At 45.2% G+C, this 16,767-nt stretch overlaps 1 protein-coding gene across 7 annotated transcripts in view; it reads left to right on the forward strand.

The window, feature by feature from the left end:
• MCTP1 (multiple C2 and transmembrane domain containing 1) overlaps nucleotides 1–16,767 on the forward strand; it is a 1,233,450-nt gene that overhangs the window by 548,580 nt on the left and 668,103 nt on the right. For all 7 annotated transcript variants that reach the window (XM_075325086.1, XM_075325091.1, XM_075325087.1 and 4 more), the window contains 2 exons: nucleotides 14,739–14,909; nucleotides 16,215–16,345. In XM_075325086.1, the coding sequence (XP_075181201.1) occupies nucleotides 14,739–14,909; nucleotides 16,215–16,345 (302 nt within the window). The remainder of the gene's footprint in view (nucleotides 1–14,738; nucleotides 14,910–16,214; nucleotides 16,346–16,767) is intronic.

The raw sequence follows: 16,767 nt of genomic DNA on the forward strand, positions 1-16,767 counted from the left end.
AGCCATTTTGGAGAACCGATCCACCACGACCCATATGACTGTGTGTCCGGAAGACAGGGGCAAGTCCGTAATAAAGTCCATTGCAATGTGTTGCCACGGAACGGAGGGTATAGGCAGAGGCAGAAGACGACCATATGGCAGGTGTTTGGGCGTCTTGTTCCTGGCACAAGAGGAGCAGGCTGAGACAAAAGAAGCGACGTCCGTGCGAAGGGATGGCCACCAGTAGTGACGTACAATTGTACTCCATGTTTTCTTCTGACCAGCATGGCCGGCTATTTTCGAGGCATGGCCCCAGTGCAACACTTTTTGCCTGTCAGTCTCAGAGACGTAGGTCTTCCCGGGCGGTATCTGGGCCAGGGTGACAGGAGCCACCGGAATGATCTTACTAGGGCAGATGATGGGCTGGGATGTCTCCTCCTCCTGTTCCATGGGCATGAATGACCTGGACAAGGCATCTGCTCGTACATTCTTGTCCGCGGGTCGAAAATGGAGCTGAAAATCGAACCTGGCAAAGAACAAGGACCACCTGGCTTGCCGTGGGTTCAGTCGCTGAGCGGACCGCAGGTATTCCAGGTTTTTGTGGTCCGTGTAAATGATCACGGGGTACACTGCTCCCTCCAGAAGGTAGCGCCATTCCTCCAGAGCCAGTTTGACTGCCAATAGCTCTCGGTCACCGATGGTGTAGTTGCGTTCAGGCGCTGAGAAGCTCTTGGAGAAGAAACCGCAAGTAACCATCTTCCCGGAGGAGGACTTCTGCATGAGCACTGCTCCGGCTCCCGAGGAGGAGGCATCCACCTCCAAGGTGAACTGTCGGTTCAACTCAGGACGGTGGAGCACAGGGGAAGAAGCAAATGCCTGTTTCAGGGAGCCAAACGCGGCGTCGGCCGCAGGTGACCAGTCCTTTGGATTAGCCCCCTTCTTGGTCAAGGCGGAGAGAGGTGCAGTCAGAGCAGAGAAGTGAGGGATGAACTGACGGTAATAGTTTGCGAATCCCAGAAAGCGTTGGATTGCTTTCAATCCGGAAGGAGGGGGCCAGTTGAGAATGGAAGAGACCTTCTCCGGGTCCATCTGCAGACTGGTATCGGAGATTACGTAACCCAGGAAGGGAAGAGAAGACTGCTCGAAGACACACTTCTCGTACTTGGCGTACAGACGATTCTCTCTCAGTCTTTGTAGTACCAGCTGCACGTTCTCTCTGTGGGTCTGGAGGTCCGGAGAGAAGACCAGGATATCATCCAGATACACCACCACACAGACGTAGAGAAGGTCCCGGAACACGTCGTTCACCAATTCCTGGAACACTGCTGGTGCGTTACAGAGGCCGAAGGGCATCACACAGTATTCATAGTGCCCATCGCGAGTATTGAATGCGGTCTTCCATTCGTCCCCAGAGCGGATGCGGACCAGGTTATAGGCACCCCGAAGATCCAACTTGGTAAACACACGAGCTCCTCTAAGCCGATCAAACAATTCGGGGATGAGCGGCAGGGGGTATTTATTTTTCACGGTGATCTGGTTCAATCCCCGGTAGTCAATGCATGGGCGTAGGTCGCCCTCTTTCTTCTTAACGAAGAAGAAGCCTGCTCCAGCAGGAGAGGAGGATCTCCGAATGAATCCCCTTGCCAGGTTCTCCGTGATGTAGGCAGAAATGGCCCTTGTTTCAGCAGGAGACAGCGGATATATCCGTCCTCGAGGTGGTGTAGTTCCCGGGAGTAGGTCGATGGCACAGTCATAAGGACGATGTGGCGGAAGTACCTCTGACTCCTTTTTATCAAAGACGTCCGCGAAGGACCAATAGGCCGAGGGCAGTCATGGTAGGGACTCTGGAACCGGAGGTCGTCGGATGGGCTGTATAGTTTCAGACAGTTCTCGTGGCAAGAGGAGCCCCATCGGGTGATTTCACCAGTACACCAGCTGACTGACGGTTCGTGTGTCCGTAACCAGGGGAGTCCCAGCAGAATTTGATGGGACATGTGTGGGAGGACATAGAGAGCGATGTTCTCGGTGTGCAGGGCACCGATACGTAGTTCCACCGGCTTGGTGATCCACGAGATGGTGTCAGAGAGGGGTCTCCCATCTACAGAGGCAATCACGAGGGGTTTGTCGAGTGGAGTAACAGGCACCTGGTACTTGTCCACCGTGGCCTGCTGGATGAAATTGCCTGCTGCCCCGGAATCGAGGTACGCCTCGGCCGTGAACCGCGTCTCTCCCGTTGTCACTTGAACAGTCCACGTAACCGGGTCTGAGAGAGTCCCAGCACCTAGGGTGGCCTCTCCTACCAACCCTAGGCTTTGGAGTTTCCCGGCCTCTCTGGACAGGAGCGTAGAAGGTGTGTGCCCTCTCCGCAGTAGAAGCAGAGGCCCTTGGCGAGCCGTTCTGCTCGGCGTTGTTCGGACTGCCGCAAACGGTCAATCTGCATGGGCTCGTGGACAGAGACACCAGACGACGCTGACTGAAGTACGGCGGGCTTCTGCGGAGGAGAGGAATGCCGTATCGGACGTCTCTCACGGGACACCTCTTTGGATCGTTCCTGGAATCTGAGGTCCACGCGGGTGGCTAGTGAGATCAGGGCATCCAGGGTGGAAGGAACATCGCGGCCTGCCAGCTCGTCCTTAATACGGCTGGAAAGTCCTTCCCAGAAGGCGGCGGTGAGGGCTTCATTGTTCCATCCCAATTCTGAGGCCAAAGTGCGGAAGCGGATGGCATACTGCCCTACCGTCATGGTCCCCTGACGTAGCCTGAGGAGTGATGAGGCGGATGCAGCGGCACGTCCGGTTTCATCAAAGGTATTTCTAAATGCCTGCAGGACGTCCTGGATGTTAGTGGTCACAGGGTCCTCCTTTTCCCACAAGGGGTTCATCCAGGCCAGTGCCTCACCCTCTAGATGGGACATCACAAACGCCACCTTGGCTTGGTCGGAGGCAAACAAGTGCGGAAGCAGCTTGAAATGGAGGGAGCACTGGTTTAAGAATCCTCTGCAGGTCTTGGGATCTCCGGCATATCGGGGTGGAGAGGCCAAGCGGAGTTTAGAAGCTTCCGAGGTAGCCGCCACAGGAACCGTGGCCGTGGACTGTGCAGTAGCAACCTGAGATGCCAGGGACGTGGCAGATGCTTGCAGCGTGTGCAGGCGGGTATCCACAGAGGACATGAAGGCCAGCATGCGGGTCTGGGTCTCGCGCTGTCATACGAGTTCCTGCTGCAGGGTGCCCAGCTGGGCCGCTAGTGCTTCGGCGGGATCCATGGCCTGTTCTTACTGTTAGGGCCAGGTGGACGGGCAGACCCAGGAGGTGGATCCACTGGGCTGAACACCTCACCGAGGGCAAGGTGCCCGGTAGCCGGAGCACTAGCAGGACAGTCCGTTCAGAGGAGTGGAGTGAAGAAGTCCCTGGGACTACGGGGTCTCTGATGGTAGTCCGGGTGACGGAGCTCAGGTTCGGAGGCCGAGATTACGTCAGGCAGAGTCCGGAACCAATGGAGCGAGAAGGCGGGTCACCACAGGGATCGGAGATGGTAGGAACTGACGGGATGGCAGGCCGTCACCGTTCGGGGTTCGGGTATCGTCAGGACCGGTTGGCGAGGCAGGAGCGGCTCTACGAGAGAGATAGGTGAGTATATCACAAGACACAAGGAGACCTGACTCCTAGCTTAGAAAACACGAAGAACAGGCCCCGCCCACTTGGAAAGGATCCCCCTATATACCCAGTACCTGATCCTTCAATATCCTGTTGGAGGACACTGGCCCTTTAAGAAAGGGTCAATGACCGCGCGCGCGCCCTAATGCGCATGCGCGAGGCCCGGGTGCCAGAAGCCAGGGCAGGGAGCGGTGAACAGGAGGCAGGAGAGCCGGGCTGGAGCAAAGCTGCCGACGGGCGCCGGGAGCGGGGACCGGGCCGCCTGGGGACCGCAGGTGATGGGGCCTGGAGGCTGTGGAGCGGGGGACGCCTGACAGAGGAGCCGGGGAGCGAGGCAGGGAAGCCGGGGAGCGTGGCAGGGGAGCCGGGGAGCGAGGCAGGGGAGCCGGAGAGCGTGGCAGGGGAGCCGGGGAGCGAGGCAGGGGAGCCGGAGAGCGTGACAGTAATAATGTTTCCACATATCCCAGTGATTCAAGATTATGTTGTTTTTTTGACAGATTGCTGTTTATGATAAAGGTAAATTTGGATCACTATATTGTACAATTTTTATAAAATATCTGAAATTTGACATTAGAAAAATTAGCACTTTTAAACTGTGAATAATACAGAATTTCTCAGTAGATGTCAATAACAACCCATCCAATCCACAAAGGCAAAACACTCTAACTATAGATGACTATACATTTAGTTAGGTGTAAAATGTTTTATTTTATTTTATTTTTTTGTAGACAAAATAATAACTTTAATATTAAAAAGATATTTTGTTTTTTTTTAATTTCTTAACACAATATGCGTCTTGGACATTGTTCTTACTATATACACTGCTCACTTATCAGACGCAGATAGAGATTTCAAAGGCAGAGCTACAACCAAGCAACCAAGAGGAGGGCAGCTGTGATCAATATCTCTTCTGCCAATATATCAGTTAGGCCCCTTTCATATGTCAGTGATTCTGGGACGTTTGTGCTTTTTTTTAAACGTACCAGAATCACTGACATACGCAGACCCATTATAATGAATGGGTCTGCTCACACGTCAGTGATTTTTCACTGCACGTGTCTCCGTGCGGCGTACCCGCGTGTGCGTGTTTGCCGCACGGAGACATGTCCATTTTTTTCTGGCATCATTGATGTCCCACGGACCACGCAGTGGCGTGGTCTGTGAAACACGTGCCAGAAAAAAAAGGGCATTTAAAATAATAAACATTTTTACTCACCCAGCTTCAGCCGCGCTCTCTGCAGCCCGTGCAGCTTGCTGCTTCTGAGCCGGCTGATTACTGTCGCGCGTATTAATGATGCACGACACAGCCGACCCGGAAGCAGCTGCTGCAGGGGTCAGCGCCGGCCGGATGCTGCATCGCGGGAGCGATCAGCACCATGGAGAGCGGGAGCGGGCGCAGGTGAGTTAATCTCTAAGTGCAATCACGGGCCACGGATAACGGAGCCCGGATTGCACTTAGGCAACCCACGTGTACTGTAATTCACGGCACACGGAGGGACATGTGCGTGTTTTACACGCCAGTGAAAAACGTCAGTGTTTTTCACTGACGTGTGAAATGGGCCTTAGTTAGGAAAAAATCAAGAAATGATCCCACAATAAGCCCTGGCCACATATTATTATATAATCTTATTGACTTTCAGTGGCACGGTACTGCGCATGCATGGTCGCTGTTTTATCCAATCGCTGCTCTTATGGTTGGAGCCCCAGCATTCAGACATTTATGATGTAGGCTGTGGTGAGGTGATCAATGTTAGTCACAAAAAGTGATGACACGTCACTAGGATATGTAATCATTTTATGGTTAGTCAGAGTCTGGTAAGAACACCACTTATCCTGTAAATTAAAAATGCTGTGGCACTGTTTTAGTGCTTTTGCTTCTATAACATATTTCCTGCATATTGAGGCTTCTGTTCACCAACTGTACAAGGAACAGTACTACAGCGCAGCACGCACTGACTTGGATTGAGTTGTGCTTTAGTACCTTGCTCATCTGGTGGATTAGAATGCTGCTGTGCAGAGATACAGGTTCCACAGTCCTAAATCAATGCTACAACCCCTTCATTTTTAAGGTTAAGGCTAGGGCCCCACTTTGCGTTGTGCTACTTGCAGTTCTAAACGCACGTTTTGGGCTTAATTGATTTGATCAAAGTTGCCTTTTTCAGAAATTTAGCGCTGAAAACGCATGCGTATTTAACGCGTTTTAGATGCGTTTTCAGCGCTTTTTACCTGCTTTTCCACCTGCGTTTTTATAGATGCGTTTTGAACATCATGACACTGCTAAATAAAGTTTAAATAGTCAAACTCAATGGAAAAAATTGGAAAAAAAGAAACAAATCTATATTTTTGTGAAAAATAATGAAAATAGATTAATTTAATGAAATTATAGCGGTAATATGATATTTAATGGAAAAATAGCTATAATTTATTAAAATTCTTATTTTTAATTGTCGGACAAGGGGTGTGTGTAAAGGGACATATGAAATCATTATTTTGATGTCCAAAATGCATGCGTTTTTGAAGTCAAAAACGCATGTTTTCTGCACTGGAAAAGCAGGTAAAACACAGGAATTTGCTGGAATCTTGGTTTTTGCCATGTCTCATAGACTTCAATGTTAGCAAAACGCACCCAAAATGGCAAAAACAATTGACATGCTGCTTCTTTGAACTCATGGTTTTTGCCACAAAATATGCAAATTAAACGTAGCGTTTTAAAACGCAAAGTGGGGTCAGGAAATCCACTTTTTCCATAGACTTTGCTGGGAAATCAAAACGCATGCCTTTTCGCATGAAAAAGGTGCTTCCCAAAACAGACCTAAAAAGCACCAAAAATGCAGGTGGAAACGCAAAGTGGGGCCCCAGCCTAAGACCAAAAAATGATGGTATATCCTATATACCAGAGCCGATTCTAACTGCTTTAAGTCTGAGGCGAATACTGACATGGCGCCCCTCCCTGCAATGCAATATAAACTTGCATTGAACAAATTCAATTCCATCATTGTTTTTGAGTTTTTCTTTTAAAGTATTCATTGATTCATTCATTATTATTTAGTCGCCGTAGAGGACTAGAACCTGCAGTCATTTTATCATTTATACTATATACTGCATTACCTTGCCAATGCAGTATATTCAACAAATTATTGTCTCCCATACAGGAATATTGCACAATGACTACCAGCAGTATAGGAATACAGCAACAGAATGACTAATCATCAAATGAATACAGCACCAGAACCAGCATCACTACAGGAATACCTCACCAGAACCACCATCGGTATACAAATACAGCACCAAAATCAGTATCAGTAGATGAATACATCACCAGAACCATGAGTTCAGGACTACATTACCAGAACCAAAATCAGTACAATATCATCAGTACATAAATATATTACCAAAACCACCAGCAGTAAATGAATGCATCACTAGAACCATCAAGTATATGAAAACGTTACCAGAACAATCAGCAGTACAGGAATACAGCAGCAGCACGAACATCCATACACAAATACAGCAGTACAGCTAGGAACAGTAAAGGAATACAGCAGGAGTTGTAACCAGTTATCATCAGACAGGACCACAATGCTGATTAGACACAGGCAGTATGCAGTATCACAAATAAATATTTACATCCAGGTAACAGTTTCTTTGATTGGTGCTGTTCTCATCACTTTCGTCTCCATGTTGTTCTGACGCCATGATAATTTTTGACAACCATAGCTCATCTCTGCAGACTTTCATATATGATTTTCTGATGCACATCTTGACATGGTACCCTAAAATATAATATTTTTAATACAGTATAATGCTTCTGTATAACAATATTTGACCTACTGTGTCCTTGAATAATTGCCCCTTACTGTGTTCCTTAAACAAAATATGACTTCCGCAATGTCCCTCTTATGGTGCACGGCCTCCCTAAAAAATATTGCCTCCACACCATCACCCCTTATGATCTATAACCGACACAGCATCTATTCTAATGAACTACAACCTCATACCATCCACTCTTATGAACAATCCCCTCAATACCATCTGCCTTCCTGAGCTGTTACCTCCACACTGTCCACCATTATGAACTATAATCTCCAAGCTTTGTTATAATATTAAATCCCCGTGCTTCCCTATAATGATAATGAGCCCCAATTTGAGTCTCCTTATGGTGATGGACCACAGCCCCCCATACACATGATGGCCGCACAGCTCTGTATATACAGTATAATGGACCAACAGATCCATATATACAGTATGATGGCCCCCAACAGCTCCCAATTTACAGTATGATGGCCCCACAACTCTCTATATACAGGATGTCCCCATAGGCTCTGTACTGAATATCAGTATGATGTCTACAAAAATGTAATTATATGATGTCCAGGCAGCTCCCTATATACAGTATGATTGCCCCACAGCTTCCTGTATACAGTGTAATCTTCCAATAGCCCCCTATATTCCGTATGATATCCATACAGCTCTTTAAATACAGTATAGTCTCCCATAGTAGCTTATACACAGTATGTGTATGTTCCCACAGGTCAGCTTTTTGGTATTTATTTTTCTGCTTCTACTATTTTTTCCACTTTAACCTTAACTACTCTTAAAATACTAAGCCCCTATTAATCCAGGCCGGCGTTGATCTTGCCAGTATTGATGTGTCACCATGTGACTTGAGGGATAGGAGCCCCTATACTGTCCCTCATGCTAGGGGGCCCCATGCTTTCCCTAATTTCATGGATACTCCTAATGGTAGAGACGCCTGAGTTCCATGCCTGGCCCTGCTCCTGACTAGACCTAGTCTGATTTCCCCCCTCCCCCTCCCACCAGGGAAGGACGGGGCAAGAGCGTTATATTAAACACAGATGAAGACAAAGAAGGGAAAACCAATACTCTGACACACTGCACACACACAGGATAGGCCAATAAGATATTCCGGAAGAAAACAAGAGCAGGAAGGAAACTACAAAAGGCAACTAGGGTAAACTCCACAACTGCAAAAGCAACAAGAACTATAAGCACCACACCTCACCAGACCAACTAAGATATACTATAGCTGGCATAGGTGAAAGGACCCAGCCAGCATATATAGGCCGGGAGCAGATAAGATAGCCTCCTTCACAACTGGTGACCAAAGAGAGCAAACAAGCAGACTACCACAGATTAACTCATGCTAGCCTGCTTATGAATCAGCACATAGCAGGTTGGTGCCCTAGTCTGCCTGCGTCGCTCCCAGACACCAGAGAGCTAGGTGAAGTGTCAGAATCTGCTATCTGAACAGGACCTGACGCCACCATGACAGTCTGCAAAGTTGGTGAAGTTAGTGGAAATCTACATGTGACATGATGATTGCACTTGTTGATTTCAGATGCTCCTGATTCAATAAGACAGCTCTTCATGAATCAGGTTCATCTGAAAAGTGCGCCTCGCTACTAGTAATGAGTGAGCACTACCAAGCTCGGGTACTCGTTAAGAGCAGTTGGATGCTCAGATGGGTGCGAATCGAGCACCTGAGTACAGTGGAAGTCAATGTGGAACTCGAGCATTTTTCTGAGAAATCTTCAGGAACAATGCGTAAGTCTTCCAATGACTTCTATTATACTCGCGTGCTCGATTTGCGGCCACCGATCACCCGAGCGTGGCAGTGCTTGCTCATCACAACTCTGTACAAATCTTACTCCAGTCAGAGTAACATTACCGGAGTAAGATTTCTAGTGTTAACAATGCCACAGCCAGTCATGAATTTCTCGAGCTGTGGTGTTACACTCCCATGTCGTCCAAGCTCTGCTCATTTTGGTTGAGCTGGGAGAATAGAGTGAAAACACCAAAATTCACTCCATCTTTGTGCAACGCCTCATTATTTCAAAACAATTGACAGCGGAATTCTTGCACTATCGCTTTGATGAATCATGGCCAAAATTTCCCTACTAATTTGTTAGCCTAACCTTGATTTACCTTTTGCAGCCAAGTTTTGTGTGTGCGCTCAGTGCTAGAAGCTTTAGGCTTTTGATTGGTTTAGTGTAAGTTTGAAAAGCAATTTTGATCATTGGAGGAATTGTTACATGGGTGACTGCTCTCACTTGTATTGTTACAGAAATACATTTAGCAAAGAGAGAACACATTTTCACTGATAAAAGCTTTAGTTTTTTTCTGATAGGCCTCTCATTTCCAGGTGCAAGTTATACCAAGCTGCATTACTGACCTTTCAAGATAACTTACATTTCCTAATGAGGACTGCCTCTGGACCATTTCACTTTTTCATAGATGCTTTCCAAACAAAACACATCGAGAAGACAAATGATTATAATGTGAGAGACAATTTGAGCTTCTGCAACTGTTCATATTTAACTGGCGAGAGTAGGAGAGTTCAGATATCATTGTCTGCAGTGGAGGGAAATAAAAAGCGAGATTTGCTATAGAAATCCACTATAATGAGAGAAGATGCCTGTAATCCAAACTGTGTACACATACCTAACTACCGCTATTGTGACATGCCCCGCTTCAAGATAACAGCTTCTCTTTGCAAAATATAGAATGTACAAAATAAAATGTTTTGTATATATACATTGTGTGTGTGTGTGTGTATAAATGTGTGTATATATATATATATATATATATATATATATATATATATATATATATATATAAATCTTTATTTTTATATAGCGCTAACATATTCCGCAGCGCTTCACATACATCAGGAACGCTGTCCCCATTGGGGCTCACAATCTAAATATCTAAATTCCCTATTTGTATGTCTTTGGAGTGTGGGAGGAAACCAGAGTACCCGGAGGAAACCCACGCAAACACGGGGAGAACATACAAACTCCTTACAGATGCTGTCCTTGGTGGGATTCGAACCCAGGACCCCAGTGCTAGTGAGTGTGTGTGTGTGTGTGTGTGTGTGTGTATGTGTATGTGTATGTGTATGTGTGTGTGTGTGTGTGTGTGTGTGTGTGTGTGTGTGTGTGTGTGTGTGTGTGTGTGTGTATATATGTATGTGTATATATATATATATATATATATATATATATAAAATGTCTGAAAACATGGCAGAGTTGGGCATCTATAACACAAAATCTGGTCTGGATAAGGGAGTGGTCTTCTCAAAGAGATGGTCTTTTTGGAGAGGTTTCATGAAGTATAATGCCAACTAAGTGCTTAATAAAATACAATCAGAAAAAATGTTATTTTTAAGAGGGCAACACGTTTTTAACCCTTCTTCTTGAGCCAGAGCATACCTGTCTTGTATATATACTGTATGCCATGCTCAGCCATTCAGTTGATTGGTCTGAAATGTATGTAATATGGCATCATATTATGGGCAGAGGTGTTTGATATTCAAAAATTAAAGACAATCTGTCAGCAGGTTATTGTCACCTAATCTACAAGCAGCGTGATGTAGAGACAGAGGCTCTTATTCCAACGATGTATTACTTTTTGGGCTGCTTGCTGTAGTTTTGATAAAATCACAGTTTTATCAGTAAGAGATTATCAGTAGAGGACTAATAAACCTGCCACCATGTATATATCTCTTTATTCATGAGCTCTGTGTAACCTTGCATCCCACATCTGAATGTCAGCTTTTGACCTAGGTACAGTGTACACAGAAAGCTGTCAATCAGTGATGTGGGTTGGGTTATACACATCTCAGCATTCAGAGAACTGCTAGATCTGCAGCAGAGAAAAGAGTGATTTTATCAAAACTGCAGCAAACAGCTCAGTAAGTGACACATTGCTGGAATCAAAGTCTCTGTCACTACATCATGCTGGTCTCAGGTGGGGTGGCAAATCCTAGATGACAGGTTACCTTTAAGGGTACACTCACATGAGCGTGAAAAATGGACGAGTGCAATGGGAGAAAATCTCGCATTGCACTCTGACCAATATTAGTCAATGAGGGAGAGCAGTTGGTCAGCTTGTCTCGCATCCAGATTCTACATGCTGCGATTTCCTGCTAGAGCCGTATCCCTCGCACCCATTCAAGTTAATGGGATCGAGATAAATATCGGACTGCACTCAGATGTTATCCCAGTGCAGTGCAATATACGCACAGGCTGACAATGGAGGAGATGGGGGGATTAACCCCTCGCACTCCTCCGCAGCGCCCACCCTCAGCTTCACAGCTGTGACCCGATCGCAATATCGAGTCACAGTCGCATGACACTCGGCTCACGCTCGCAGCAGTGCCTGAGCCGGGAGTCATTAGCATATCGCATCCATTGCTCTCGCATCGGATGCCATACGCTAATGTGTCTGCAGCCTAAGCTGGATATACAGTAGACTTTCAGTTGCTGGAAATTGGACATGTATTCATCCCAAACTCCCAATACACTTATATGCTCATTGCAGCCAAGCAAATTGGGAGATCAGAGGTAGGTGCGGGCAGAGTCCTCTAACAGTGGCTTAGGAGTATCTTCTCTGGGAGCAAACTATTAAGGATATTGAAATTCAGTAAGCCCAATCATTATCATTAGTGATGAGCGAGCACTACCATGCCCGGGTTCTCGGTACTCATAACGAGCAGTTTTATGATTGGATGGGCGCGACAAGTGCCCAAGTACAATGGAAGTCAATAGGGGACTCGAGCATTTTTCCGAGAAATCGTGCAGAAAAATGCTCTAGTTCGCTGTTGACATCCATTATACTTGGGTACTCGAGTCGCGCCTATCTTAGCATCCAGCTGCTCGTTACAGGTACTGAGCACCCGGGCATGGTAGTGCTCGCTCATCACTAATTATCATATTAAGGTATTTCAGATGAGAATCTAATACAAATTAAATGATCACCTCATCATTATATAAAATAGCTAAAAATGGTTCCTTCTGTTGATCTAATATATGCAGTTTTCAGCATAAATTAATATACTGTTAGAAACATAAGATTTTAATCAATATCGCACTGAATACAAGAACAATTGCCAAAATTTTTACAAGACTAATTTTTTTTTTACAGCTGGTTTTTCAGTTGTGTCCAGATCAGGAGACATGCATGGCCACTCAATCACTTTCACTCTTTTCTTCTTCAGAAAGGCAACAGATGTGTGCTTTGGATCATTGTAGTGTTGAAAAAGTGCATGTCTACCAAGTGCACAAAGTAAAGGGGGCTTTACACGCAACAACATCGCTAACGAGATGTCGTTGGGGTCATGGAATTCGTGACGCACATCCGGCCTCATTAGCGACGTTATTGCGTGTGAAGCGCACAAACGACCGTTAACAAATGAAAATTACTCACCTAATCGTTGATCGCTGACACGTCGTTCTAATCCCAAATGTCGTTGCTGTAGCAGGACGCAGGTTGTTCGTCGTTCCTGCTATGTGTGACACCGCAGGAATGAGGAACATCACCATACCTGCGGCCGCCCGCAATGAAGTAGGAAGGAGGTGGACGGGATGTTCGGCCCGCTCATGTCCGCCCCTCCGCTTCTTTTGGGCGGCCGCTTAGTGACACCGCTGTGACGCCGAACGAACCGCCCCCTTAGAAAGGAGGTGGTTCACCGGCCACAGCAACGTCACTAGGCAGGTAAGTATGTGTAACGGGTCCTAGCGATGTTGTGCGCCACAGGCAACAATTTGCCCGTGACGCACAACCGACGGGGGCGGGTGCTTTCACCAGCGACATCGCTAGCGATGTCGCTGCGTGTTAAGCGGCCTTTAGTGCTCATGCGCACGTAACTGCTGAATATTCTGCAGCGATTTGACCGCACATGTGCACTTCAAGTAGCTGCAAAATCACTGTATAATGGATGCAGTTTTTTTGTAGAAAAAAGCTGATTTCATGCGCTATGGCTGCTGCCCTCATAGACAGAGTTGGAGCTGCATACAAACCGCACAAATTAATTGACATGCTCATTTTATGAACGGACGGATTTGGGTAAATATTTTAGCACCCAAATCGCTGTGAGCACGTATCATGCACAAGCTTCATAGATTGTACAGGGGACGCAGGACGCATGCATTTATGCTGCAGTGCAATACGCAGCGTAATTGCATGCAATTACGCAACGTGCGTACGAGCCCTAATAGTAACATCTTCTCTTTCAGTATAGAGCAGAATATCTGTGAATTTATGATACCATCAATCAAATGTAATCCACACACCAGCAGCACTCATGTATCCCCACATAAGGACACTGCCACCACCATGCTTCACTGTAGGTGCTATGCATTTAGAAAACTTAATTTACAAAAAATAGATGGTGCCTACAGTGAAACATTGAACCCAATTGAGCACCTATGGAGAATTTTGAAGTGACAAGTTGAGCTTCACTCTCCATCCAGCATCCATACTCTAAAAGAGGTTGGTCTTGAAGAACTGAAAAAGGTATATGGCCATATGTCACTATATCCTCACAGCTTCCCCATTTTAACAATTGCACAATTACAACACAAAACCAATAAAGACAAACTTCTGCAAGGCAGATGCAACGTCCCATCGGTTTTAGTTTTATTTTATAATCCAACTTATTAGGGCTCGCTCACACGAGCATGTAAATCGGACAAGTGCAATCCTATGACAAACAGGGACTGCATTTGGAACAATGTTATCCATTGAGTCAGTGCTGATCATTGATTTTTTTTTTCTTAGCTGTATTTGACATGAGAAAAAAAATCTGTGTGCTCCAAATTTGACTCTGAATTAGGTACAATGTGATAAAAACAATCAGATGCCATACAATTCTGTAAGATGGGAAACTAAATGGTCCTGCAAAAGATTTATAGCTGCTGAACACAAAAACTGATCATATGGACTGAACATGGGTGACAAGCGAAAAAGTCAACACACTTATCTGGATGAGAATGGGACCAATTTTTTTTATATGCTCGTGTGACCCCAACTTTAGAAATAGACTCTAGTGCCAAATTTTTGTGGGTGCCTTTTCTTGGCACTTTGTTTCCTGCTGATTTCTAGTTTTAGAGCCTGGTCCACGAGAATACCATCTGGTACTTGTGATCAGGTCATTCTACTGACAAACTTTGCATTGAAGTCAAACACAAAAACTTGGCACCCAATGCTTTTATTCCAATTGTGCTTAGATTTTATTTCCATGGCATGGGAAGCTTTTTGTGTCCTCTCCTCTCTGACTTTTTTTCATTCTTTTTATCTTTGTAGTTTCAGACCCAAAGTTTAAGAATTACAGACCTACATCGAAAATCTCACTTGTGGAGAGGGATAGTAAGCATCACCCTCATTGAGGGACAGGACCTGAAAGCCATGGATACAAATGGACTCAGTGACCCCTATGTGAAATTTCGGTTAGGGCATCAGAAATACAAGAGCAAGGTAAAGAAGTGCATTTTCAGCAACCATTATTTTCTTACAGAACAGCTTTCAGGTCATTTTCATTGTTTTGTTCATACAAATCCAGCAGAATAAAAAATAATAGTCTGTACATCCCCTTGAGATATTACAAGCATAGAGGTTGTAAACCATGGGGTCAGAGTCTTCCCCTCTATAGCAGTTTGCCACCCTTAGTTTTTCATTAAAGACAGAAACAATTTTGTGAGAAACATTGGGGAAAAGTTCACATTCATAAAGGGGTATTCTCAAATAAAGTGATATGCCATTCATGGCGTCTGACCTCTGGGACCACTATCAATTCTGAGAATGGAGGGTATCATCACTGGGGTAATGTTGCTACTCATCACTGTCTTATCCCTGTACAAGGATGCACTGCATAGAATGAAGCTTGAAATGAAAGGGTCACCATGCAGCTCCCTACATATCCACATGGCCATAGTACCACTGTGCAAGAAGCAACGCAACTTCGCTGTAGCACCACATCCTCTTCATTACCAGGATCGTTGGTGGTCCCACAGCGGGCACTACCATGCTCGGTACTCATAATGAGAAGTTAAAGAGGACAAACCACCAGGATGTTCATATATAAACTAAAGCCAGTGCTATACTGGTACTATGATGCTGATTCTAAACATATCTTTAGTAGTGAGATCAGATGTATAGTTTCTGAAATATAGGCAAGTAAAGTTTGTGAAATGCTCTGTTATTTGATGATAGGTGCAATGGAATATCTAATAGGTGGGTCAAGTTTTGTTAGTTATTCCTGCCCCTGTCTGCCTGCCTGTCCTTCCTCCCCCTGTAATAACAAAGGCAGGGGAGGAAGGATAGGCAGGCAGACAGGGACGGGAATAAATAGCAAAACCCGACCTACATATTAGATATTCCGTTGCAGCTATCAATCAATTAACAGTGCATTTCACAAACTTTACTTTCTTTATTTTTCAGAAAGTATACATCTGATCTCACAACTAAAGCTATGTTTAGAATCCGCATGATAGCGCCAGTATAGCACTGGCTTTAGTTTATATATGAAAATCCTGGTGGTTGGTCAAATAGGTGCAACTCGAGTCCCCGAATATAATGGAAGTCAATGGGGAAAACCTTCCAGAAAAATGCTCGAGCTCCTCATTGACTTCCATTATACTCGGTATTTAAGTACCAAGCACCCAAGCATAGAAGTGCTTGCTCATTACTATCCCCTACTAATCAGTGATGATATACCCTACCTATATGGTAAGATGGAGAAACCATATATCATTGTTTACTTTCTTTTTTATTTTGTTATAGACCCTTCCCAAGACCCTGAATCCTCAGTGGAGGGAGCAGTTTAACATGCAACTTTTTGAAGAACATGGAGGAATAATTGACATCACAGTGTGGGACAAAGATGCTGGCAAGAGAGATGACTTTATTGGAAGGTGGGTAATTTCTGAGTGGGGAAAGCACCATCGAAATCACGAATGACGCAGTTCTCTTTCAACTTTCTTCTCATCTTCCTGTGAATGGCACATGGAAATTCAGATTTTAGCCAGTAGATGTCATAATTTCCAAGCTTTCAAAAATTATTTTTTACAATTTCATATGATTTTGAAATGAGTTAATACCTATTTCTTTCACATAACATTGACGGGTCTAATAATGTATTTTTCTTTTCTTTTTGCCTATACTTATTAATGTAGCAAAGCATTCAATAACTATATAGGTCACCAAGGTGATCTTTTTACAGTTTACAATTGGACGTACCCCTTAAAGAGAAACTATCTTCAGGTCAAAAGTGACCAGATGTTGCTCACATTTTATTTCCGCTGCTCCCTGGAGTATTTAGTTTTTTTTGTTATTT

Source organism: Anomaloglossus baeobatrachus, chromosome 1, assembly GCF_048569485.1.
Source record: "Anomaloglossus baeobatrachus isolate aAnoBae1 chromosome 1, aAnoBae1.hap1, whole genome shotgun sequence".
Lineage (NCBI taxonomy): Eukaryota > Metazoa > Chordata > Amphibia > Anura > Aromobatidae > Anomaloglossus > Anomaloglossus baeobatrachus.